The 26623-nt window shown below is 44.8% G+C and overlaps 1 protein-coding gene and 1 long non-coding RNA gene across 2 annotated transcripts; one reads left to right on the top strand and one right to left on the bottom strand.

Moving 5' to 3' along the window:
* The first annotated feature begins 311 nt into the window (after positions 1 to 311).
* LOC116466384 (uncharacterized) lies at positions 312 to 16602 on the top strand. The gene is made up of 3 exons (XR_004247522.2): positions 312 to 1156; positions 1528 to 1604; positions 15894 to 16602. It is a non-coding gene; the product is annotated as an uncharacterized LOC116466384 (long non-coding RNA).
* On the bottom strand, positions 6777 to 26381 carry MEDAG (mesenteric estrogen dependent adipogenesis). Its single transcript, XM_032149161.2, has 5 exons — positions 25859 to 26381; positions 15153 to 15262; positions 11550 to 11662; positions 10833 to 11118; positions 6777 to 8051 (listed from the first exon to the last, which is right to left on the bottom strand). The coding sequence occupies exons 1-5, from the start codon at positions 26134 to 26136 to the stop codon at positions 7927 to 7929; spliced, it is 912 nt and encodes a 303-aa protein (XP_032005052.1). The 5' UTR covers positions 26137 to 26381; the 3' UTR covers positions 6777 to 7926.
* Positions 26382 to 26623: the final 242 nt, after the last annotated feature.

Here is a 26623-nt window from a genome sequence, read left to right on the forward strand (position 1 = left end):
AGTAGATTTTCAACTACAAACTTTCATCCATTAGCTTTCAGCTTAAGCAAATGTGTGCAAAGTTGTCATGGATCTTTGCAGTCAATAAGAACCAAGCAAGAAGACTGAATCCCAAGTCGTCTGGTATAAATGGAAGCAGTTTCTGTGATAGTTCCACGTGGTCAGAAGGGTTATCCTGGCTTAGGAGAAGGGGCAGAAGGGGAAATGCACGCGTGGAAACAGGAGTGGGCAGGGAGGATGTGACACTGTCCTCCTCACCGGGCCACGTTCCTGGCACCAACCATAGCGTTTGTGAGTGTCAATTGAATTGTTCTTGTACTGTCATAGAGGAAGCTGTGTCTTTCATCCCCTTGTAAGAGTTTTCACTGATGAAGGGGGTCTTTTATCTTCATGTCTTGGAAACTACTGAAACCGTTTCAAAGAGTCAAAGACACCAGTAAGTAAGAGAAATTCTTGTTTTCAGGGGCAGATAAGAAAAGAAACAATTTGCTGAAACTCCCTCTGCTTATAACAAAACTGACTGAAATCAGCTGGAATCAATATGGCCAAATGGAGTTTGCGCACAGCAAGCTTGCTGATGTCACAGCCTGAATTTCTACCGCATGTTTCGTACTAACTCCCTCCAAATTTGCACATGGGACCTATGAGGAAGCATGAAGAGAGAACCATCCATGCCTGAAGACTTCCCAGATGTTCCCTTTGCTTCCACCAATTACCTGCTAACCCCAGGATCCAACCCTAAACCTTTTGTAATAAAATTATTGCCTTAAAGCCAGTCCAAGAAGACAGATTTGAACTGGACTCCTGTTTCCTCAGAAGTTGACTTGCAATGTGAAGCTTTTCTTTTCTCAAAAACTTGGTGTCATAGTGTTGGCTTCTAGTGCAGTGAGCCCCTTTTGCTGGATAACACTACCTGGTAATTTGACATACTAGGTGGTTAGTAACTACTGACTGCCTCCAGGTTACAACACAGTTATTACCCACTTGGGTGAAAAGAGAAGACAGGAAATACATATCGGAGTCAGCTGGCAACCTGTTTACAAAGCAATTTACAACAGTTCCTATTCTTAAGGGGTTATTCTAATATAAGACCTCAGAGAAATAGTGCAGTGTGACAAAGGAGGAATTTATCAAAGGAGACAGAAAAAGCATCAAGGTAAGGATCCCAAATATATGTGCAAGGAATGTCTTTAAAATGAAGAGCTAAACTAGAATTTTCTGAAGGTAGAGTTCTATCCATATAATGGAATGAATATAACACATTATAAACTCTCATGTTTTGAAGCAATGGAGGGTGGAACACATTAGAAGGCATAGATGTTATTAAAAAGAATGAGTCTAAATTAGGATTTAGTAGTGGCATCTAAATTTAAAAAGTAGCACCCAATAACAGATTACTGTCTGGAAATGGTAGAGCTAATTAGCATAGCATAATTTAAGAGAAATATATTTTTAAAATAGAGCAGCAAGTATATAGAATTTTGAAAGTGAATTCTTATTAATATCTTACAATTTGTCTCATTTTAGGCAAGCTGTGAAATGGTGCAGTAGGAACCAAATAGAGAGCCAAAGGATCGATCTCTCTGTCACTGCAGGCCCTTAGGGTAAGCAAATCCTTCCCTGATCCCTGGTCTCCTTATCTGTAAATGAGAATACCAGCACCCACCTCACTGTGCTGTAAACATGACGAGTTTCAACAATAATTTATAAATTGTAAAATCACACAAATCTAAGGTATTGCTCTTGTTGCTATTCTGATCTTCATTCCTTTTATAGTCTTCCTACTTCAAAGTGTATTTTTGTGTGGGTCAATTTTATGGCTAGCGGTATAGCACTATTCCTGCCTTTGAATTCTGGTTGCCTGAGGCAACCCTTCTAAATGATTAAGTAGAGTATTTCCCCCCTGCTTTCTTCCCTCCCTTGACCGTGCACTGAATATGAGCTGTATGATGGCATTGGGGCAACACCCTGATTATTATAGTGAACGACTTCCTAGAAGAGGAGGTGCCTGAGCTGGGTCCTCAAGGATGCGTGGAGTCAGCCAGGTGAACAGGGGGAGGTGACAGGTGACACAAAGTAGTGCAAGGGCCCAGAGGCATGGAACAGTGTGTGTAGTCCCAAGACCTTTAGTAGTTTAATACTGCCATATTGTAAAGTGTGTCAGGGGAAACTGAGAGCCGGCTGGGGTGGAAGTCCCTGGAGGCCATCCTGAGACGCTTGGACTTCACCTGAGCATGCTTGGGTTAAACAATGCAGTGAAGGGGCCAGGTTGGAAGTTTAAGTAAATCCTGGCCTCTCATTCCAGAAGGAGGAAAGGCAAAATTCCACATCATTCTGCCAGAGTAAGTTAATCATTCAGAAATTAAAGCATCTAGGTTACTAATTTAGGTTACTGATATGTCTTTAGCAGAGTTTCAAATTGATCCAAAACAATTGAGAATAGTTGTATTGAATGGGTTAAATGTTAATTGGTTGTTTTCAGTTGAAGTGATTACAGCCGGGCGTGGTGGCGCATGCTTGTAATCCCAATACTTTGGGAGTCTAAGGCAAGAGGATCCTTTGAGCCTAGAAGTTCGAGACAAGCCTGGACAACATAGGGAGACGCCATTTCTACAAAAAATGAAAAAATTAGCCAGGCATGGCGATGCATATGTGTAGTCCCAGCTACTTGGGAAGCTGAGGTGGGAGGATCGATTAAGCCCATGAGTTTGAGGCTGCAGTGAGCTGTAGGGGTGCCACTGCACTCCAGCCTGGGTGACAAGAGAAAAACCCCATCTCCAAAAACAAAAAACAAAAAATTTGTGACAATTTCTTTCTGCATGCACACATAGACCTGCGTGTGCATGTCCATGCACGCGTGTGCACACACACACACACACACATAAGAGAACATGATGTGAAGTAGTAAAGACTGAGATGGGTGGTAAGGGTGAAGAGACAGCAAATATAGAACACTCAAGTTTGAACTATAACAGAGAAGAAAACCTCTAGCTGGGGAGGAGGAGGGGCTCAGGTAGAGAGAGTTATTACTTAAAACAGGGGAGGAGTAACCAAATTCCTAGGCCAAGGGTCAGGAGCAGAAAAATAGAGCTTGAAGCTACAGGAGAGAGCAGATGGGGCCTAGGCCTGGAGAAGATGGGTGTGCTGGAGAGCTGCTCCCCAATCTGAGTGTGTATATCTGCCCCTGGGCGTGTGTGGGCACATGGATTCAGATTCAGGAAGCTGCTGCATTTCTAACAAGATCCCAGGTGATTCACAGAGTTTGAGATGGACAGCTCTAGAACCTTGCTGTGCTCCGGTAACCTCAATAGCACCTTGTTAGAAATGCAGAAGTTCAGGCCCCGCTCAAAGCTGCTAAATCAGGATCTGCACTCTATCAAGATCTCCGGAGGATTCCTAGAACATTCCAGTTTGAGAAGCACTGCTCCAGGTCATACGAGAGGCAAGGTCATCTCCCAGATGAGAGGGAGAGAGGAAAGAGTTGAAGACAAAAATTTAAAGAGCAAGCTAATGAAGAACGGGTAAAAGAATTTACAGGTGGCCACTGCCAAAAGCCCAGAAGAGGTCACAGACAATCTGCCACCTTGCCAATTACTTTGGATACAAAGATAACGAAGTGAAGCTTCTCTGCCTTCGCTCTTATATTTGGACAAAAGACTTTATATTACTATGCAGTATGCAGTGCTTTGATTCGAGCATGATTATTTAAAAAATAAAACAGAGATTTCTTTTAAGGAATTGTCTCACACAATTGTGACAAGTCCAAAATCTGTGGGATAGGGCAGCAGGCTGGAGACACAGGGAAGAGTTGATGTTGCCACTTGAGTCTGAAGGCTGACTGTTGGCAGAATTCACTCTTGCTGGGGGAAGCCAATGTGTTGTTCTAGTTCATCCTTCGACTGATTACACGAGGCCCACCCACATCAGAGAGGGCAATCTGCTTTATTCAAAGTCCATGATCTAAACCCCATCCAAAAACACCCTCACAGAAATATTCAGAATGACTGTTGACCAAAGATCTGGGCACTGTGGCCCAGTCAAGTTGACACGTAGAATTAGCCATCACAGACTCAGAGCTTGTTGAGTCATCTAGGTCATAGTTGCCACTAAGAGGGGTTGTAGGTAAGTAGTCCATGATTTCGGTCCTCTTATTGGAAATTCCAGAAAAAAATTATATAGTTACTTTCTATTAGGGTAGTCTAATTTAATGGGGTAAATTCTAAGCTCTGCTTCTAACTTGCTACTTACCAAATTTACTTACATTTCATCTAAATAAAACCATAACAGCAAGTTTAGACTATTGATTCTATCAAAACCTCATCAATCCCTTTTACATGTGACCTCCCTCTTCAGCCAGCCCTTCTCTCCCTGATTCTTCTCTAAACTTTTTTTTTTTTTTGTATTTTTTGTAGAGATGGAGTTTCACCATTTTGCCCAGGCTGGTCTCAAACTTCTGGGCTCAATCCACCCACCTCAGCCTACCAATGTGTTGGGATTATAGGTGTGAGTCACCACACCCAGCCTCTTCTCCGAACACTTAAGAAACACACAGGCTGTGGTGGCCATTGGGTAATTATCAATGCCTTCCATTGTTAGTTCTTCTCTCAGGTTTATGCAAGTAGCAAACAGCAAAAGTGAACAGTCATTTTAAATCTGCTATACCAGCACTTATCCATCCAAATGAATGTTCTCTTTTTCAAAGTAATTATTTGAATGCTGCTTATATTAGTTTGTTCTCACACTGCTATGAAGAAATACCTGAGACTGGGTAATTTATAAAGAAAAGAGGTTTAATTGACTCAGTTCCGCATGGCTGGGGAGGCCTCAGGAAACTTACAATCATGCAGAAAAGCACCTCTTCCACAGGGCAGCAGGAGAGAGAATGAGTGCCCAGTGAATGGGGAAGCCCCTTATAAAACCATCAGATCTGGTGAGAACTGACTCACAATCACGAGAACAGGATGAGGGAACCACCCTCATGATTCAGTCATCTCCACCTGGTCCCTCCCATGATACGTGGGGATTACTGGAACTACAATTCAAGATGAGATTTTGGCGGGGACATAGCCAAACCATATTACTGTTGCTATCACTTGAAGCATTTTTGAAATTCTTTAGAAACTCCCTTTGAAAACTGACACGCATTCTTTTGAATTTCTTCAGTGGGGGCATAACTTTGCTTTTTCAGGATAGATTGGATATTTGAAACAGCAAAACGGCATTCAAGCTGATAATTAAGGTAGGCGATCAAGTTGAGCAATGTTATCTTTTAGCCAAAAATCAGGCTTCTACCATCAGGCAAAAAAACCAAAAAACAAAAAAAAACTCCCTCATTCTGTAAATCATTTCTGGACTTGCATTCTTGTTGGAATAAGTGACTAGCCTCCAAGGTCACTGAGAGTTTGGGTAAATCAATCATTTGGATCAATCAATCCTTAAATATTTGTTTTAAAACTAAATTTTGCCAGGCATGGTGTCTCATGCCTGTAATTCCAGCACTTAGGGAGGCCGAGGCAGGTGAATCACCTGAGGTCAGGAGTTTGTGACCAGCCTGGCCAATATAGTGAAACTCCGTTTCTACTAAAAATACAAAAACTAGCTGGGCATAGTGGTACACGCCTGTAATCCCAGCTTCTTGAGAGGCTGAGGCAGGAGAATCGCTTGAACCCAGGAGGCAGAGGTTGCAGTGAGCCGAGATCATGCCACTGCACTCCAGCCTGGGCAACAAAAGTGAAACTCTGTCTCAAAAATAAAACAAAATAAAATAAAAACTAAATTTTACATTACATGTCATTGGTTTCTATCTCCAGAACTGGATTACAAGCATCTTAGATGTTTTCCTTTCTGAATTTCTCTCAGAGCACTTGTTTTAGTCTTATTAGCTTACACAAGGGTCTTCTTTCACAAGAGTGGAAGCTCCTTGAAGGCAAAGGCCATGTTTAGGCACCTTTGTATGCCAGCATCTACCTGGTATGTGCCTATGGCACCTAGTAGGCACTTAAGCATGTGTGTTGAATGAATGAAGATGAAACGAATTAATGAAGGAATTACTTGCTTAGGTCATTGTTGTCCTACAGATTGTACTGATCTTAAACTGTTAAAATATCAACATTGGGCCACATTTATACTCAGTGTGAGGCCTCTTTTACCCAGGAAGATCTGTTCCTAGGCTTTTCATCAATTTTAAAGATTGCCCAATATAACTTCTTTGTGGTATTTACTAATAAAATACACTAGCACAGTGTATATTTCTTACAGGCAATCAATAAAACTTTGCTGAGTAAATATGGAATGGGTGAATGCATTTGATTCAGAGTTGACTGAAAAGAAGTTTTAATGGTGAAAGAACCCTTCGAGATCTTTAGTCCATTCCTGGGGTGATACTGATGGTTTTTCTCAATTCTGCTACTTAAAAAAAAAATCTTCTTTGTCAGATTTGTGAATAGAGTTTCTGTTTCCTTTGGGAAGCATTTCATATTTGATATCCACCTAAAGTTTGTTTGCACTGGTGTAAAACTTAGTTTATTGTTAATACTCTTCATTTTTTACTGAGTGTAATAATAGATGTTTAACATCTTCTGTTATTAAGTAGCATTCCCCTTCTTTTTTCTGAAAGATCAGTATCAAATTTTATTTCCTTTCTTCAAATACTTCATAGCTTTGTTCTTCAAAAGGCTCTTCCTGAGAAAGTGGCTATGAAAACCCACAATTGTTATTGTAATTCAGTAAGTTACAAGGCAAATACACCACCCACAAACCACAATGGAAAGCTCACATGAAGCCTCAGTCATAAATTTAATCAATTCTAGGTTGAATGCTAAGAAAAGTGTTAATTGTGCAAATGTGGTACATAACATTTCAAATATAAGTGGAAGGATCATCAGTAGTGTTATCAAAATGCATAATACAGAAACTTTGTAAGAGAGGATAAAAAATTACACTCAGGACCCATAACTCTTCCCCATTATAAGCATATGTAGTGATTCATTCATGCAGGTTTTTATATGTAGATAGGATTTTTTTTCCTTTTCAAGAATTCCATGGTAGCCATGAGATGAAAAATGTATTATGGTAATGGTATAGCTTTCTTCTATTTTGCTTTTAGTGTTAGGATTGCTAAAAGCTTATTTAAAATTCCCAACTGACATAATGTGTTTTCAATAAGGAGGACACTGCCATGTCCAATACCCTTCCCCTGTCATTGTTCGGTAGCATATCTCCTGGCTTCCTTCTACATGGTTCACTTAGTTAAGAGGGAGGCCAAGGGAGTTCCAATTTCCGGCAGTGTGTGGCAGGGTTACTGTCCTAGCATCCTAGCTACTCCTCCAGTGAACCTCACCGTGAACGTTTCTCATAGGTGTCATACGGCAGGATGAAAAACATATTTGCCTTCCAGTGAAAGATGATGACACAGGCTTTTGCCCAGCCAGGTTGGCAAGAGAATAGAACTCTTAACCCATTGTTCGATAGGTTTGAGATCAAGGGGTCGGATACTCCAAGCAGAGGGCCAAATCCTGATTTATGAAGCATGCTGGGTCAACAGCCAGTCAGACCACTCCCACAAAGACTGCCAGGAAAACTCCCAGGAAACTGAGAAAAATGTTCAGGGTGGCAGAACTCTGTGGCCCTTCTGCCTCTTTGGAGAAGCGTTCAAAGTAGAGAATATCCCCCAGCCCCACCCGATGCCATGGGACCAAGGCCTTTCCATCCTGGTAATCATAACCTTTAGGGGAATCAGCTGCCCTGGGCCTGCCAGGGCATCACATTCACAGAAGCAGAAGAGAGGAGTCCTCCATAGAAGCCATGGAGGAGCCGGAGATTGACACGCAGGTGGAAGTATCTGCCTCCCACCTCCTACCCTTCCCCCAGCCTATAGTCTAGCACAGGCCTGGAGTGTGGGAGCAACTGCTAGAATGTTCAGTCCAATCAGATAAATTGGTTGGGTGTCTCTTCAGATTCCAGAACACTTGGAAATGGTAATTCTGCCAAAAGAGGCTCTGTCAGAGATGATCTGGGTGACAGATTGCAGTTAAAAACATCATCTATTGAACCTAAAAAACAGTAAACAAAGCATGCATTATTACCATCACTGAAAGAAAAAAAAACCAACAGTGCCTTTCAAATTCATGCAACATAACTATTTCAATAATTAATAGAGAATCCTGGCTTCCTCAGAAAAATTCAAAAGGCTAAACAGAAATGTGTTGCTTTTTTTTTATTAGTGGGACAAGATTGTCACTTGTTTTTTTGCGGGCTAGAGTGAACTTGCCATGAGCTTAATATACTCTTTCACACTTGAGGGCAAAAGGCTTCTATTTTGGGAATAGTTACTGAAGACAGAGGCCAGTTTTTGCAGGGGATGGGGCCAGGTTAGCACCCTAGTGGCCCTGTGCTCTGCCTGTCATGGGTGCCAGGTTTGGACTGCGTGACAAGCAGGAGGTGCATCTTGGCTGTGCTGTCCTGCAGTGCATGATGACAGCTTCCAGGAAGGACCCTGCCACACTCCTCTGAAGTTGAAGTGGCCCCGGAGCTGGCTTAGAGTAAACTTTCAAGGAAGCACTGCCTAACTTCAAATGTTCCTCAGTGTCCCAAAGATGGTGTGGACACTCCGGGCAGCCCACAGGACAGAGGGTGAGCCATGGTGAAACCGGAAAATCCTGCCCAGGCTGCTGGGGCTGATAGGTGAACTCAGGGATGTCAGAGAAAGGCCCAGGCACATATGGCACTGCAGCAAAGGGGCCAGTTAATCGTCCCCTCCAAAAGGATCAGAGTATAATCCTCCACATGACTGCAACAGAGCAGAGCACAAAAGCATCTTTGTGAGTAACTCCCAGGCAGAGAAAGCTGAAACAACATGGGAAGAGATGAATAGAAAGACAGAGAGACAGAGAAAGAGAGGGAAAGAGAGAGAAACAGACAGAGACAGAAATGGAGATGGAAGAGATGGAGACTGAAATGAAGACAGAGATGGAGAAAGAGCAGGAGAGAAAAACACACAGAGAGAAAGAGAAAGAAATGGAGAGAGAGAGGAGGAAGGAGGGAAGGAGAGAGGAAGAGAGAACGAGAGAGATCACATCTAGGATAAGAAATAGCTAGTAGCAAGCATTTTTGTTGTAAACATTTGAAGAAAGAAACACAGGGTGTGGCCAGGCGTAGTGGCTCACACCTGTAATTCCAGCACTTTGGGAGGCTGAGGCAGTTGGATCACTTGAGGGCAGGAGTTCGAGACCAGCCTGGCTAACAGGGTGAAAACCCGTCTCTACTAAAAACACAACAATTAGCTGGGTATGGTGGCACCCACCTGTAGTCCCAGCTACTTGGGAGGCTGAGACACGAGAATCACTTGTTCCCAGGAGGAGGAGGTTGCAGTGAGCCGAGATGGCACCACTGCACTCCAGCCTGAATGACAGAGCGAGACTCCATCTCAAAAAATGAAAAACACGCACACAAAAGAGCAGAAAACACAGGCTGTAAATACAATTAATGAGGACTCTATATTTTACAGTTGAACTCTGAGAACAGCACAACTTCACAGAGACTGCTGGTTTTCTGCAATTAGCAGCAAGAGTCCTGACTCAGGGAAGTTGCTCTCCAGTCCAGACTAGCAAAAGACAGAGAGAATGGGCTCTGCAGAAGACACATCCAGACAAGCCATGATTCATGCCACCTGCAGCCACACGGGTGTCAATACCAAGAACCTGCCACATGTCATCAAGAGTGTGTTAAATGAAACCTTCTCAAGAGTTATTCTTTTGTGTTCTGTCCAAATCTGGAGAACCCTTCCAAATACTGTAAAGACTGATATCTTGGCTGGGCCTGGTGGCTCACACCTGTAATCCCAGCACTTTGGGAGGCTGAGGCGGGCAGATCACAAGTTCAGGAGTTCCAGACCAGCCTGGCCAACATGGTGAAACCCCATCATCTCTACTAAAAATACAAAAGTTGGCTGGGCGTGGTGGCTCACGCTTGTAATCCCAGCACTTTGGGAGGCCGAGGCAGGCGGATCACAAGGTCAGGAGATGGAGACCACGGTGAAACCCCGTCTCTACTAAAAATACAAAAAATTAACTGGGCGTGGTGGCGGGCGCCTGTAGTCCCAGCTACTCGGAGAGGCTGAGGCAGGAGAATGGCGTGAAACCAGGAGGCGGAGCTTGCAGTGAGCCGAGATTGCGCCACTGCACTCCAGCCTGGGCGACAGAGCGAGACTCCGTCTCAAAAAAAAAAACAAAACAAAAAAAAACAAAAGTTAGCCAGGTGTGGTGGCGGGCGCCTGGAATTCCAGCTACTCGGGAGGCTGACACAGGAGAATCGCTTGAACTCAGAAGGCTGAGGTCGCAGTGAGCCGAGATCACACCACTGAACTCTAGCCTGGGCAACAAGAGTGAAACTCTGTTTCAAAAAAAAAAAAAAAAAAAGATTGATATCTTGACCATATAGAGACTCCTCCCAACTGATTATTTTTGTTCACATTCTGTTATACAGAATATGAACATTTGGAAGGCAGCGTTCTTTCCTAATATCTAAATGATTGCCAATAATACTCAAATGATCATTAATGCTCATTTAAATTAACAATAATCTTTAAAGTCATTTTGGGGTATACTGCATAATATAATCCTGATGTCAGAAAACTTAAAGGGGCCCAAAAGGAAAAGTCACTACATTTGTTTCTGGTAATAAACATGTCCCATTTCTTACTTTCTGAATTTTGTGATCTATTTCCCTTTTGTTAATAGATCTTGCCTTTTGAATCAATTGACTCTCTTCCATTATTTTATTCTACCCTTTTATTTAACTACCTTCCACATGTCCTTGGGAATTTTTTAACATACCTCTGGAAGTTACACTGAACTTTCGGTCAGAGAAACTGCTCCTTCGGATTAAAGGCTCACTCATTTTTTCCAGAAATAATTTAATCGTCTCCTTCTTTTCTGGACTTGTACTTGACAAATTCAGAACTTTTCCATTTACTTTTACAACGGAATTACTGAGCCCAAACCAATAGAAGAAATCAAATAATGCGTCAGCTTTGAATTCATATGCAAAGCTTAAATTTTCTCCATTAACCACTTCATTTTCTGGGGGGAAGAAATTCTTCACTGCCTCTTGAAAATCAAACTGAAAGAGAGAGGAACATTGCATTGACTTCCTGGACATTAAGTATCCTGTTGACATTGTAGAGCTAACAACCGCCCAAATATCCAAAACATCACACCTCTTATTTCCCTTTCACTTTCACAGATATTTTTTGTTGTCTTTATCTTTTCTAACAAAACTTTGCATTTGCATCGTATTCCATCTAAAAATTCTGAACTGCTTGGCCAAAATTACATTTATTCTTACCCATTTCTAATAGGTTGCTAAGAACTAAACTCATTTTATTGGTAGCAATAATGCCACCTTCGAGAATAAAGTGTCTGAATGCACTTTGTTTTCTAAAGGCCATTCTCTTGGCCTAAGCCAGGGCAATAGGGCCTCAGTTCCTGCATGAAATGCACAAGCTCCTTCCATGTGGTTGACAGCCCTGGATTCAGACAGGCTAGGCTTACCTGAAGCCGGTAACTTTCTCCAATCACTGAGGAGATGACCATGTCCATCCCTTGCTCTATCTGTCTTCTTATCTTGGGGTGCCTTGTGTTTACAAGAAATGCGTACGTCCTTTCTAGAAATTAGCAAGCAGAATTCAGAAACAAGTGTGTCCATGTGCCACAAGCATGCTTCTTATAATTTGCTATAGCAGTGGTTCCCACCTCCTTTGGAGATTTTATTCATTTATAACCTTCCTCTCTGCTCCCTCACAACCTTACTACAAAGCCTCGCCAGATTTCTAGAAGTGTTTCTGAGAATTTTGCAGATTTGAAGGAGGTTCTGGGCTGCTGTAAAGGCAGGCTAGACAATCAGCTCCCACAAGGCTGCAGTTTGTAACTGGAGTCTCAGAAATCAAAAATTCCACCCTATAATTATCACAGATGAGAATTGTGCCTCCACAGCATGTATCCAGTGTGGGGAAGGGAAGTGGAAGATCGAGATAGCCAGTTTTCATGTTCCTGCCGTGCTGGATTTCTTCTTCTTCTTCTTTTTTTTTTTTTTTTTTTTAAACAGAGTTTCTGTCACCCAGGCTGGAGTACAGTGGTGTAATCAAGGCTCACTGCAGCCTCAACCTCCTGGACTCAAGTGATCCTCCTGCCTCAGCCTTCCAAGTTGCTGGGACCACAGGCATTTGCCACCATGCCTGGCTAATTTTTGTATTTTTTTGCAGAGACAGGATTTCATCATGTTGCCCAGGGTGGTCTTGAACTCCTGAACTCACGCAATCTGCCAGGCATGGCCTCCCAAAGTGCTGGGATTATAGGCATAAGCCACCATGACTTGCTGGGTATTCAAATCACAACTTGGCTCTTACAGAAACTTTCTTATTTGCAAAAGAAAATCTGCAAAGGTCAGGAAACAGGGCTGCTCCATGCTTTCCACCTCCACCCCTACCCCCACCCGGTGCCCAGCTCTCCCCAGCTTCTCCAGGGACCAGACATGCTTCTGACAAATGGCTAGTCTAGGGGTCTATGGACCAAGGCAACCAGAGGTTGATTCTTCTCCCTGCCGCTACCTCTAACACAATCCCAAGTGGGAAAACATCTCCCTCTCATTGTTTAAATAATACCACGTGTCTGTCCTGGCAGACAGATTTTTTTGTTGTTGATTGATTGGTTCGGTAACCCCTCATGTCCAATTCTGCGTGATTTAAGCCAAAAGAATCTTGTTTACTCATTAGGAAATATAAAATGGTATTAACCAGCAACGTCTTAACTTTTCCAGTCCCCAGCATCAAGCTCCATGGCCTTAATTACTCAGTCCTTGGTCTAAGGAGACACATAGATACCTGTGTTCTCTTCCATTTAACAGCCAGGGACCAGCCAGTGTGATTTTTAGAACTCAGTGTTTTACACTGACTTTGAGAATCTCAGAGACAAACTTTCGGTCCACCAACAGCAAGTGCTTACGTCCTCGAGGAAGGCATTTTAAACTAACCTTATTCATCTTGTTTTTCTTACCCATGTTTTTCTTTCTCCAGACTTATTTTTTGGGCACTTTAGATATAAGCTGCCTTATATCCTCTTTAAGACAGTAGATAAACAAAGCAAGCAAACTCCTTGATACTTTCAATTAAATCTCACGTAAACCAAACTAACACCTCTGGGCTCGTTATATACTCATGGCCACCACACTCCACGGTTGTGCTGATGGGGCAGATTGTACACTGCCTAACTCTAGAGGCTGTCATTCACATTTACAGACATTATTTTTATATTATGACAAACTCGTGGGAAGCATTAGTAATCGTCTTGAGGAAATGGTGGCTTTTTCTGATTTGCACAAAAGTGCAGTTTAGAATAACAGCAAGACTAGACATATTGCCTTAATCATAATTTTGCAATTTAAAATTGACCATCTTAAGCTTTGTGTCATAGAGCCTCTTCACTTTATGGCTTTTATCACAGTTAACTAGTAGTGGGTTTCTGGATTTCTGTTGTGGAGATTCATCACATTATAGCATGCCTCAGACACGTGCCTCCTTCCATAATAGTTGTTCGACAACTTCATACATTCTGTAGGCTACCTACAAATTCCTCCTTGTACCACTACCTATACTTTCATTAAAATGTTAAAATGAAGAGGGCTCTTACTCTTTTTTTAGATTCCTCCTGAGTGATCGATGCAGGAGGTGTACTTGATACAGCTGTGAATTACATTCCTAAAGAACTATCTGGCTTTCTGGTTATAATCGAGCCAAAGAACACGTGGGCTTCAGATGTTCTAATGAGCACTTCTTGTTACTGGGCATTCTGTTCCTGGCCTCTCCTGCAGAAAGAGCATCGTGACTTTTTATTGTCAAATGAGCAGCGAGAGCTCCACAAATCTGAATGAGAGTGAATGTTTGGGGAAATCTATTTGAAATTCATGGATCATTTCTTATTTCCTTGGACTCATTTTAAGAATGTTAGTTAGAAGCAAGTTTAAGAAATTCTACTTCTATTACAGAACGTTATGCCCATGACTTCCCCCACATATCATTCTGAGCAGGAGGAGGAAGGCAAAATGGAGACATTTTCATACTGAAATTTGGTTTAATATAGTTGTTACCAGCGAATCTGATTTCTTAGAAGAAACAATAAAGAGATGTGTCTAAACGTGACACTCCAACATCATGGCATGAAACAGAAAAGCATCCACAACGGCTATTTATTTTCTTAGTTTCCTCATCTATAAAATGGGAATAGTGTAAGCACCTCCTAAGTGGGATAATTATGCATCCTAGTTTGCCCGGGTCAGTTTATACCTTCATCCCAGAATAATTATTGATAGTAATGATGTTCATGTTCATAACGTCCTCAATTGATAAGCCCTACAAAGTTGTTGTGGTGATCCATTACATTAGAGCACTTCTGAGACATAGTAGGTGTTTGATATGTGGTAGAGCATGTTATATATCATCCTCATCACTCTAGTCATTTCTGCAACCTCCAAAGTCTCAGAATGTCAGATCACTTCCTGCCTAGGCAGGAAGTAGAAAAGAAGCTCCCAGGCAGGTGGCTTCTGCCCTAGGATCATTGAGGGGTTTGTTCTGCAGGCCTGTGCTGTGCTTCAGGTGGCCTCACACACCAGGCTCCTTGCTGTCTACCTTGTCACAAGCTGATTTCTGCCCTGCTCATCAGTCCACACCCCAGCCCAGTTTGGTCCCAGCAAGGACCAAACCAAAACTATTTAGATACGGTTTGGATTTGTGTCCCTGCCCAAATCTCATGTCAAACTGTAATTCCCAATGTTGGAGGAGGGGCCTGGTGAGAGATGACTGGATCATGGGGGTGAATTTTCCCCTTGCTGTTCTCATGATAGTGGGTGAGTTCTTGCTAGATCTGGTTGTTTAAGAGTGTGTAGCACCTCCCCTTCCGCTCTCTTCCTCCTGCTCCACGTAAGACGTGCCTGCTTTCCCTTTGCCTTCCACCATGATTGTAAGTTTCCTGAGGCCTCCCCAAAAGCAGAAGCCTGAACAGCCTGCAGAACCGTGATCCAATGAAACCTCTTTTCTTTATAAATTACCCAGTTTTAGGTATTTCTTTATAGCAGTGTGAGAATGGACTAATATAGATACTTACCTTTTGAAGTGTCTTTTTTGGTCTGTACATTAATAAAGAACAACATTGGTTTGCTCAATATAGTTTCCCTGTAGTCTTTATAATCACAGTAGGTGGTCAGTTCCACATACCTATGAAAAAGCAGAGATCGTTGCAAATGTAACATACCCTTTCATCTAAGTTAGGAAGAGGATGTACTGGACAGGTATCTGCCACAGCCCCAGACCTTGGAGGGAAGTTCCTTGAAATGCATCCTTATAGAGGTCACCATATAAATGAATCTTTCTGGTCATGGCTGATTGGCCGAAGGATCAGCGTGCAGCCCACAGGCAGCCATGGTCCTGGTGGTGTCCTGGCATCAACGCTTGGCTCTCAGACTTTACCAGATGATCATCAGTATCATCTGTCATTTGGGCTAAAAGCGTTCATTTGAAGCTATAAGAGCTCTAAGTCCCTCTGAATTGATAATGAATTCTACATAATAAGTAGAATTAGCTGAATTTTCTCCAGTGGAGTCATCCTGTTTGACTTGTGGGTCTGGAATTTTCCTTTCGTTCTCCCCACTTCCCCGCTAATCCCAAGATAAACCAGCCCCCTCCATAGATTACAGAATCAACCCATATTCATATGAACTATCACTAATTCACATCTCCCCTATGCTGAGCTTGTGTAATTAAAAAACTAAAACAACTGATGTTGAACTTTTCACTACATCCTTGTTAAATTTAGCCTTTTTGGTTTTCATTCATTATTCTCATTTAGGAAGATCTTCCTGAATCCTGACTGTGTCATCCAGCATGTTAGCTTTCTTCCCTGCCCTTCACATCTTCCAAGCAGCCTAGCTACGTCTCTGTCCGCATCGTTGATAAAAAGATCCAAGTGCAGACTAGCTTCCTTGAAGAAGCTAGTTAATTTTCTAACTAAACCCAAGCTCAGATGCCATGTGGATGTAGGCAGGCTGAATGGCCCCCAGCGGGCTGAAGGATGCGCCTGCCGCAGTCTCTCTGAAACACGGAGCTGGTTCCCCATTGACACAGCTGCGAGCATCTGCACGGAGCGAGTGGCTGGCTGAGCTGAGTGCGCGGGCTGCCTTTTGCTACACCGCAGCATGTTTGTTTCTTATATCTAGTCATCAGCAGAGACAGCTCCAAGCAATTCTTTCTGGCTGGTTGTCCTTCCAGTGCCTGACATGAAAATCACAGCCTTGGCGAGAAAACAGCCGCTGCAGGGAGTGGTGGCCACAGTACTCTCGGCATCCCTCCCCTGCGTCCACCTCCCACCACCCCTCGGAGGGGCCAGCACGCAAGACAGTGACCGGGGCATGTGTCAAGAGCGTGCGAGAGAATATCTACCCTGAGGCAGGAAAACACGGCTTCCGCTCGGCTGTCTCCCAGCGTGGTTTCTTAGAAATCTATGTCATTATCTTTCTGCTGGGATTGTCAGACCTGATTTTGAGAGCGTTTAAAACCTGACCCCTGATGGAGCCTCTAAAACGTTTCCTGCCTTCTATTTCACCAAGCTTTTAAAGCAATCTCCACCTCCCACCGCATCTGTAGTGGTGGCTGCTTGGGAGCTGTTCCTGGGGTGGGGAGGGGAACATGGGGCTGCAGCGTTCCAGAGAAGAAAAAGGTGGGTGCGGATGTTGATGCTCACAGAGTGGGTGAGGATGGCAGGAGTAGAGGAGAGGACGATGGGAATGGAGGAGGGGCACTGGGGTGGGGCGCTGGGGTGTTACAAGGGAATGGACGGCCAGGTAAGAGAATGCAGACCCACACCGGGCTTTGGTATGGTTTTTCCTTCACCCCTCCCCTGCCCTCACCCTCACCTGGGCAGAACAGGAGAAAGGAGGTGAGATGGGGGGAACCTCAGGAGACTGAGGGAAGTGGTGCTGGTGTTGCACGTCAGCTGGGAGAGAATTTTCCTGCCCTTCTTTGTCCCAGTTGACCAACTGCCAAAAGTTACTAGAGAAAGAAAGCAAAGGAGAAGGCAGGAAAAAGAAAACCACCATTTGCTGGGCTCATTCATTCATTCATGCAGCAACTTCATTGAGTCCCACTGATGAGCCGGGCACCAGGTGAGCATTTACATGTGTCTCATTGCCTTATTATGCTGGAGGGGCTCAGAGGCTAGAAAGGGGGCAGTGGAAGGAGGCAGTGCAGGGTGCCCCTGTGCTCACGCATCCCTCTTGCCATCCATCTATTCAGCTGCCAAACACCCGGCACAAATGTCATAGATATTTCAGAATTACTAATGCAAATATTGCTTCTACATATTGAATATTTATCATAGTTGCTGAAATTATCATTAGGCAGGCAGGCAAGAGTGGCTTGGGAAGCGGGTGAAGAGAAGGTGAAGTCTGTGGTTACATTGGGGGTGAGGATACAGAGGGAGAAAAGAGAAAGAAAACCCCTGTAGCAACAGAGGAAGAAAAGGGCAAGTCTGGTTGACAGAAACATAAAAAAATAGATGGGTGGTGCAGGCAGGGGGTAGGCTCCACCTGTGACCCATTCGAGGCAGGTTTCCTATTCTCCTACCACCCTGTTTACATGGAGTTCAGTCATGGTCATTTCAGCTTCTTTACTATATTCCTCATGGTGATTCTTCTATTCTCTCAATATCTGGAGTCTGATTGTCATTCTTAATGGAAAGCACATGGCATTTGTGTACAATGCACCCAGAAAATCTGCAGTTTTGATGCCTTTCCTGATGACACAAATGCCAGTGCAGTATTTCCCTCTGCGTACAAAATTGATTGACATCCGATGGGTCAGTGATCCCACAAATAAAAATCTCAACTTATAAATGATCTCTAGTTCAGAGAATAATCAGTTTTCCCTGGAATTTGGTGGAAGGCTTTTTCGAATGCTACTGGGCTCAAAGAGCAGATATTTGGCATGGTCACAGAAGGAAGTCTGCTGGATAGCCACACGTTGAGTGTAATGTATGACCTACACATGAGCTACATAAAACACCTTGGATAATAAAACTACATGCAACATAATTTAATCTGCCTTTGATGATTCAGGGGTACTTGAATTTCAGCTCCTTAACAGACTGTAAACCTCATCACAGTGCATGCCAGTTATCACTGTACCACAGATGTGTGAAAACACTGCTTATAGAAGACCTCTGATGCCAGAACTTACAGACAAGAGACTGTGGCAAGATCCCTACTTAATAAGCTCCCAATCTCTAGCCAGGCCACAGATAAGAAATACCTCATTAATTCCTCCATCCCTAGCCTCCCAGTTATGGTCCAATTGTTAAACACCTTGAAATTCCATTGAAATAAATAAATGTCAGCATTCACTAAAATACAGTAAGATCGGAGAATTTAGTTGTTAAGGTGCACAGATATTTAAGTTTCTGACATGTAATCACTGGTTTTAGTTGAAGACTATCCTTACTAGATTATATTAGGGACTAGTTATTTGATCTTCTTTGTTTGTGTGTTTGTTTGTTTTTTGAGATGCAGTCTCACTCTTTCGTCCAGGCTGGAGTGCACTTGCACAGTCTTGGCTCCCTGCAACCTCTGTCTCCCATGTTCAAGCAATTTTCCTGCCTCAGCCTCCAAAGTAGCTGGGATTACAGGCGTGCACCACCATGCCCAGCTAATTTTTGTATTTTTAGTAGAGACAGGGTTTCACCACATTGGCCAGGCTGGTCTCGAACTCCTCACCTCAAATGATCTGCCTGCCTCAGCCTCCCAAAGTGCTGGGATTACAGGTGTGAGCCATCACACCCGGCCTTTAATCATAGATATTTCAGAATTACTAATGCAAATATTGCTTCTACATATTGAATATTTATCATAGTTGCTGAAATTCTTATCATTAGGAATGAAAAGCAAACACTTTAAGATAGACAGTTTCTTTAAACTCTCATTTCTTCATTGCTTTACCCTGGCCCCAAAATGCTTCTGGGATGAAAGTTTCTAAGCCTGGCTTCAATCCAAAGATTAAAAGGCAGGACAAGGCTGGGCGTGGTGGCTCACATCTGTAATCCCAGCACTTTGGGAGGTCAACACAGGAGGACTGCTTGAGGCAATGAGTTATAGACCAGCCTGGGCAACGCAGATCCAGACCAGCCTAGGAAAACCTTGCCTCTACAACAAATTTTTAAAATTAGCCAGGTGTGATGGTGCATGCCTATACTCCTAGCAACTCAGGAGGCTGAGGAGAGAGGATTGCTGGAGTCCAGGAATTCCAGGCTGCAGTGAGCTATGACTGCACCACTGCACTCCAGCCTGGGCAATAGAGCAAGACCCTATCTCAACAAACAAACAAACAAACAAACAAACAAACAACCCAAAGCAACCAACCAAACAAAAAAACCCCAGCAGGACAATGTAATGGGAAACATAGTATTTCAAAATAAGATCTAATTCATGTCCTGATTTGCTGGCTATGTGAACTCAATTCCAGAGCCACAACTCACTGTGACCTTGAGGGACTTCTTTAACCTGTCTGCACCTGTTCACTCATCTGTGGAAAGGGCATAACAGTATTTTTCCCCTCATGATGAGCAAATGCAGTACATGCAATGTAAACATGAATTTGAACCCATAGTAGCTGCTTGATAAACATCATAAGTATCTCTAATCCTGGCCAACTTGGCAAACCCATAGGATGAAGTTCTGTAAGCTTCTGACTCCCAACCAGGGCTGTGTTCATTTGAGTTCCCAGGAAATGAGGAAAATATCAGCATCTGATAAATGAGGAAGAGTTGTTCCTTCCTTGTTCCAATTTCTTTCCTCATTTTTTCAGTTTAGGAGGCTAAAGGGAGCAGCTTAATGACAACAACATCTGAAAAGCAGGACCAAAAAAGAGCATTGTGTTTTGCTTCTAGCAAATCAGGAGCCACTGAAAGATGGCCCACCTCTAAGACACCCACCTTTCAAAGCTTCCCCAAATTTCCCTTGGCTCTAACAATTTCTGCTCAGTGACAAATAGGAATTCAAATCCTCCATGGCCTCCATCAACGGGTGGAGTGCGTGTGTGTGTGTGTGTGTGTGTGTGTGTGTGTGTGTGTCCATTAAAAAAAATATGGACAGTTGAGCAGAGAAAAAGAGGAACACACACTGCAATAGTCTGTGTAGGAGGCCCAGGAACTGCTTGCCACCATCATAATTCTTTGCTGTGACACTAAGCAAAAGCTTACAGAGCCATTTTACTCTTGGGGGAAGCAGGCTGCCCCTACCATGACTTTCCAGTGTTAGCTTGATCGCCTTACACAGAGTCTCACCCTAATCTCTTTTTCCTTCTTCCCTCTGCCTTCTGCCCTAGTTCTACTGAAATAAAGCAAAATTTTTACACTTCTCACTCTAATGTGTGTGGCTCATACAGACATTATTCAAGGGTACACATGTTCATACATTCATTCCTTAAGGAATTATTGACACAGTGTGTGTGAAACTCTGATGGGGCAGAGAATGATTCATTCATTTATGCATGCGAGGAATGATTACTGAGTACCTACTGTGCACTGGGCACTGGGGACACAGAGATGAGAAAGGAAACAGCATTGCTTCTAAGGATCATACAGTCTCTTAGGGAGACAGATGAGAAAATACACCATTTTGGTATGAAATGATGAATGTATAACCTTCTTGCTCAAAGTGTGATCCTTGGACTAATAGCACTGGAATCACCTGGCATGATGAATCCGGGGCTCCCCCGAGAATCAATCAGAATCTGTGTTTTAACAAGGTCTCCAGGAGACTTGCATACTTATTTAAAGTTTGAGAAGCACCGGTCTAAGACATGGTCCCTGCTATTCATAGGCTTGCAAACCGGTAAATCAAACATACTAATGCCAGAGAAATGCATAGTTCTCTGTATTCATGTGTCCGGGCTCCACTGGGTTCTCTGCTAGTTAATTAAGCCAAAGGGAGCAAGTCAGAAGGGGCCTGAGGTTAGAGCCATGTATTGGGGTGAGATGGGTAGTAGGAGAGAGATTGTCCTGTCAAGCCAAACAGCACACAAGGGTTGGACAAGAGCAGGGGCAGGGGACACCCCAGGAAGAGTCACAGCCTAGCCCATCCATGGGGACTATGGGGTGGCTGCACGCAGGCAGGCAGGCAGGTAGGTGGCAAGGACCAGGGGAGCTGAGAGTAGAAAGGAGACCCAAGTGTGGCTGCAAGTCCAGAGCCTGGCTCTGAAGAAGACAGGCAGGAAAGAAGGCCAGGTGGCACGTTGCTGTAGACACATCAGATCTGAGTGTGATTTCTGTCTCTGTGACCTCAGCTAGTGTTTTAAACCTTGCAGACATTCATTTTCCTAACCTGTAGAATCTGGCTAAAAAAAGGTACCCCATGAGTGGCTAAGAAATTAAATAATGTGTGTAAAGCTCTTGGCTTCTGGTGCTGCTTAATGGTATTATTACTATTCCCACTTTATAGTTGAGGAAATGGAGTCCCATGGACAGTAAGTAAATTTCCCAAGGTCATTCAGCTAGTAAAGAGCAGAGCCCTTCCTCTAGACTGACGCTCCTAAAAATCTCACAGCTCAATGCATGGTTATTATTCCACCAACATCACTATGTGTCCTGCTAAGGGGCTGCTGTCCTAAGCAGGTTGCTACATCTAAGACCACATCTTCCAACCTCCCATCCTCAAGTTGGAATCTCTTCTGAGAACTGGGCCTGGGCTGGCAGACAGAGCCCAGCACTTCCCACTGCGGGATGGAGGTGAGGCTTCCCCCAGTAAACTTCCAAGTGTGTTCCAGCCTGACTGTCCTTATTTTACCCCCATGAGTGCCGCTTCACCTCACCTGCATTCTCCGCCCTGAGTAGGTGTGACTGTCACCCATCCAGGAGCAGGTCACAGCTCTGCTTTTAGTGGCTTTCTTATCATCACTGCATTTACTTCCTTTTGTAGGATGATTGTACAAGATGTGCACTAGCTGACATAATTCCAGTTATTTATTTGTAGATTCAGAAAATGAGTGAGAAAGCAAGATTATTTCAGGTTTGAAGTAATTTGCTGAAAGCATAGGTTCTCCTGGTTCTCCTGGTTCTCCCATTTAGCAGCATCTTACCTAGGTAAATTACTTAAGCTCTGAGTCCTAATGCTTACATCTGTAAAAACGAGAAACAGCAGTAATGCCAACTTTGTAAACTTTTATGAGATAATAGCTGTGAAATATTTTGCACCATTTGAGTAAATGTTAGTAGCCACCATTACTATTGTATTTATTTTTATTCCCCAAGCAGCCTCTTTCATGCTAGGGGAGCACCAAAAAGAAGGGACTCCAGGTCTTCTTTGCCAAACGTTTGCCATTATACTTCACCAAGAGGCTGCTTTATAAGAAAAAAGGTGTGTGTGTGTGTGTGTGTGTGTCATAGGTAATGGTAATTTTGACTTTTAAGTGTTGAGTGAATGGCTCCCTGAATGACCATTACCCACATCTCGTGTCCTGAGCACATTGTGTTTACAACATGGGCAAAAATCCTGCTCACGAAAGAAAAAAATAAAAATAAAGATCTTGCCATAAATCCTACAAAATAGGACAAATATTTTTAAAGTAGGTTTTTGAAGGAGCTTTAGAGCTGATGGTCATCACTAAACCTTCCCACTACGCTAGATTTCCTTAGTTTACTTGGTAGGTATGTACTTAGAAAAAATGTTAAAGTATTAGAAAATGAACCTAAGTAGGGCTGCTAAAATCATCCTCTTGCTCTCTTAGCGACTGAATAACCTGAAAGTCAGGGTCGGTGGCTCTTAGCCTTTCGGGGTTCCTTGGAAAAGGGCCTCGTGAAAGCCACAGTATATACTTATGAGGTCCTAGAAAGAAATTCTAATTATACCAGGGGCTTATCCCATATGCCAAAAATATTTGTTGAGTTAAAAAGAACTAATTAATTAATAGAGCAAGGATTCTTAACCTGGGTCCAAGTATCTCATGAACATCCTGGATGGTCAGCAAAAATTGGGTATATATCTGCATTTCTGGGGAATCTACGTACAATTCTCAAAAGTTCTATGGTCCAAAATGATCAAGAACCATTTTGCCTTTTGGGATCCCTGGCCATCTTGGTGGCTGCTTTTGGTTAGAGGCCATCCCACATCCAAGGCCAGAATATGGTGGCCACAAAGAAGATGAAAAGTCACTGGAGTCCATCCACTCTAGGCCCAAACCCATTAAGAAGGGTGGAAAATACAAGCTGGGCAAGCCGGCTCTGAAGATGATACACAAGGCAAAGTGAAACTGGTCATCCCCACCAACTGCCTGGCCTCGAGGAAATCTGAAATACAGAACTAAGCCACACACTCTCAAAACTGCCATCTACCACTCCAGCAGTAATAACATTAAATTGGGCACAGCACGTGGAAAATACTATAGGAAGTGCACCCTGGTGTCACTGATCCAGGGGATTCTGAGATTTTTTTTTTTTTTTTTTTGAGACAGCGTCTCACTCTGTTGTCTAGGCTGGAGTGCAGTTGCACCATCTTGGCTCACTGCGAGCTCCACCTCCGAGATTCAAGCCATCCACCTCCCACCTCGGCCTCCTGAGCAGCTGGGACCACAGGTGCATGTCACTATGCCCAGCTAATTTTTGTAGAGAGGAGGTCTCACCATGTTGCCCAAGCTGGCCTCAAAGTCCTGGACTCAAGCAATCTGCCCACCTCAGCCTCCCAAAGTGCTGGGATTACAGGCATGAGGCACTGCACCCAGCCCTGAGATCTTTGGAAGCATGCCAGAACAGACTGGTGAAAGAAAATCATGCAAATCTTTAATAAAACTGGCCAGAGCTTATTTTTCAAAAAGAAGGAAGGAAGGAAGGAAGGAAGGAAGGAAGGAAGGAAGGAAGGAAGGAGGGAGGGAGGGAGGGAGGGAGGGAGGTTGTATGCTATCTCTAAAACCAAAAGCAACTGGGCAAATTTGGCAGCTCAGAGGAGCGAAGCTTTAGATATCTGAGTTCTGGCTTCGGCATGCCTCCCACCTCCTGATTCACGAGGGCAGAACCTCTCACTGCTGCCCAGAATCCAGTCCTCCTCCTCTGTCTGGAAGGCTGTCTCCATTTAGACCAGATTCCCTCCTGGCCATCCTTCAGGACTGCACACTTGGTTATAAAAGACTCCTTCCCTGCCTGAGGACAATAGAATAGCTCCTTCCATCACCTAAATTATTTTCGGAGGCTCCTTGCTATTTCCCAGGTACAAAAGCCCTCACAGTATTGCTTATACGATGATAGCCTATTATTTGTTGGTTTGTATTTGCACCCTGGTCTGTGTTACCTGGTCATTGTGGCCCAGCTGTTTATTCTAGATTCAAAGCTGTCAGGGGAATCACTGTTGTTTAATTTTCTTTTGTGTAGGAGGTGTTCAAAGCAAAAGTTAGATGATGGACTTCAAAATCATTTCAGATTCTGCAGCACTGTTTGCTACAATTAGGAGAACTGGTTCTGTCAAAAGCCTAACTTATGGCTTTAGTTCATTCTGGACATTTTTATTTTTCATACCCTGTTCTCAAATACAATGGGTATCTTCTTTTTAAATCTGTGCACATCTGATTTCTGACTCAGTTCCTCCCACAGTCCTCCACTTATGGTTTGAAATTGGAATTTTCATTTCACGAAGAAAGGGAGAAATTCTTGCTGGGGAATGGTTCTTCAGGCATTCAAAGCCCTCATTATCTTTGGAAAAGCAAGTTTTTTCTCCAGGAGTTTTGAAGACTGCACGTTCAATATCTCATTTTGTTTGCTTGCCTCTCTTGGCTCCCTCCTACCCACAGGGCGCCACAGCACGCTGTCTTTCCCAGTAGCAAAGGCGCTGTGTCTCAAAAGCTGGCTATCTTATTCATTTCTGAGTCAAACTCTAGACCATGCTTGCCTCTTCAGGCACTTGGCCCTCTCAGCACAAATATAACAGGGCTTTGCACTCCAGGCCCTCGCCAAGAGTGACCTCTGGAGGCCTGAGGCCATGTGGAATCAGGCCTGAAGTGCCCTCCTTTACCCCGTGGCACCAAAGCCTGCTTCACATCGCTGGGCCACATCCTGCTGGTCTGCCAAGAAGAGCCTGGGGGCACTTTGACCACAACAGTCAAGCATCCTGGGGGCCTCCTTCCCATTAAGACCCTCAGGTTTCTCACTTATTTCCCCAGAACTTATCTGTGCCTTCCACAGCCCACATGGCCCCGGGCTGGACTTCCAACGGCTTTGTTCCCTTCTCAGCTGCGGTTTGTTTACTTTTGAAACACGAAAGGAGGCCAGAGATGGGAAACTTTGAGCTTTTGCATGCTTCTCCACTCGGTCTCCTCACTGGAGAGGGCTGGCAGTGCTCAGAATGGTGCATGCCCCCTGCTCCTCACCGCCACCCATGCTCCAAAGCCAGGATGTGAGTCTTGCAGAGCTGCAGACAGCCCCTAAAGGGTGTGCTCCCAATTTGAGCTCATCTGACCTAGTTAAGGAGCCAGAATGGGAGAAGCATCCGCCAGTCATGAGCTCCGGCTGGGGGCCCCTGCCCTCCCCCTCGCGCGCAGTCCTGATGCCCTTCTGGGAGGCTTCAAGCAGCAGCTGCAAAATGTCAGTGCAAGAGGCAGAAGAACCAGGGCGAGCGTGCAGGCTCCGGGTGATAGAAGCAGAAGGAAAGTCTAGAAGCGCACGGAGCAAGGGGCCACGCGGTGTTGCAGGCAGCGAGGACAGCCCAGGCTCCCAGAGGCCGCAGCCGGGTGGAGGCGTCTGCGGGTACCAGGCGACGGGCCAGGGCGCACGGCGAGGCCACCCACCTCTTGATGTAGCTGCTGAGGCGGTAGAGCTGCCCGTCGAGGCGCACGAGGCCGTCACCGAAGACGTTGAAGCCCCCCCGCGCCGCCGCCGGCTCCCCGAGCCCGGCCACCACGAGCTGGTCGCCGCGCAGCTGGAAGGCACCGGGCTGCAGGCGCAGCAGCTGCGCCAGCGGCAGCAGGGCCAGCTCGCAGTCGCAGGTCCACAGGCTGCGCAGCTCCCCAGACGAGATGGAGGTCAGGCTCGGCCTGGCCACCGGCTCGCAGGCCGCCCCCGCCATGCCCGCGTCGTCGGTCCTCACACCGCCTGCTTCCGTCCGGTCCCTACAGCCCCCAGCCGGCACCTGATGGTCCCCAGGAGGGGCCGGGCGCCCTGCCTGCGTCAGTCGCGCGCGAGGTGCGGAGGGGGTCGGTCTGCCCGCCTGGCCGGGACGCGGTGGCCGCTCAGGTGCCAGTCTGATCGCCCGGGGGGCCCCTCCCAAGCTGCCACTCGCTAGGAGCCCTGCAGGCACCGCGCGGAGAAAGCGGCCCCGGCGCAGCGCGGCCCCTTTTATCCGCCCTCCGGACGCCCGCCTCGCCCCTGCCGGCCCACGGCCACGACCCCAGAGGCTCGGGGCCGAGTTATCATCGTCTCATAACTTGGCAGGCTCGTGTCTGCTCGCAGCCAAGGCTTAGTCATCCCCCTGGGGTCCGCTACTCAACACCAGGGCTGGCCCCCGCCCTGCCTGGCGGACACTGCCGGAGGCTGGAGGTGGGGAGAGTCCTCTC

This window comes from Hylobates moloch, unplaced genomic scaffold, assembly GCF_009828535.3.
Source record: "Hylobates moloch isolate HMO894 unplaced genomic scaffold, HMol_V3 SCAFFOLD_4, whole genome shotgun sequence".
In the NCBI taxonomy this organism is placed as follows: domain Eukaryota; kingdom Metazoa; phylum Chordata; class Mammalia; order Primates; family Hylobatidae; genus Hylobates; species Hylobates moloch.

What these genes read in the sequence shown, in the direction of transcription:
- MEDAG (XM_032149161.2), bottom strand. Translation starts at nt 26,136, where the DNA reads ATGGCGGGGGCGGCCTGCGAGCCGGTGGCCAGGCCGAGCCTGACCTCC. An exon ending in GAGAAAGTTACCGGCTTCAG is followed by an intron (nt 11,119 to 11,549) that starts GTAAGCCTAGCC and finishes TCTCTCTTTCAG; the next exon opens with TTTGATTTTCAAGAGGCAGT. An exon ending in GTTCAGTGTAACTTCCAGAG is followed by an intron (nt 8,052 to 10,832) that starts GTATGTTAAAAA and finishes ACTGTTTTTTAG; the next exon opens with GTTCAATAGATGATGTTTTT.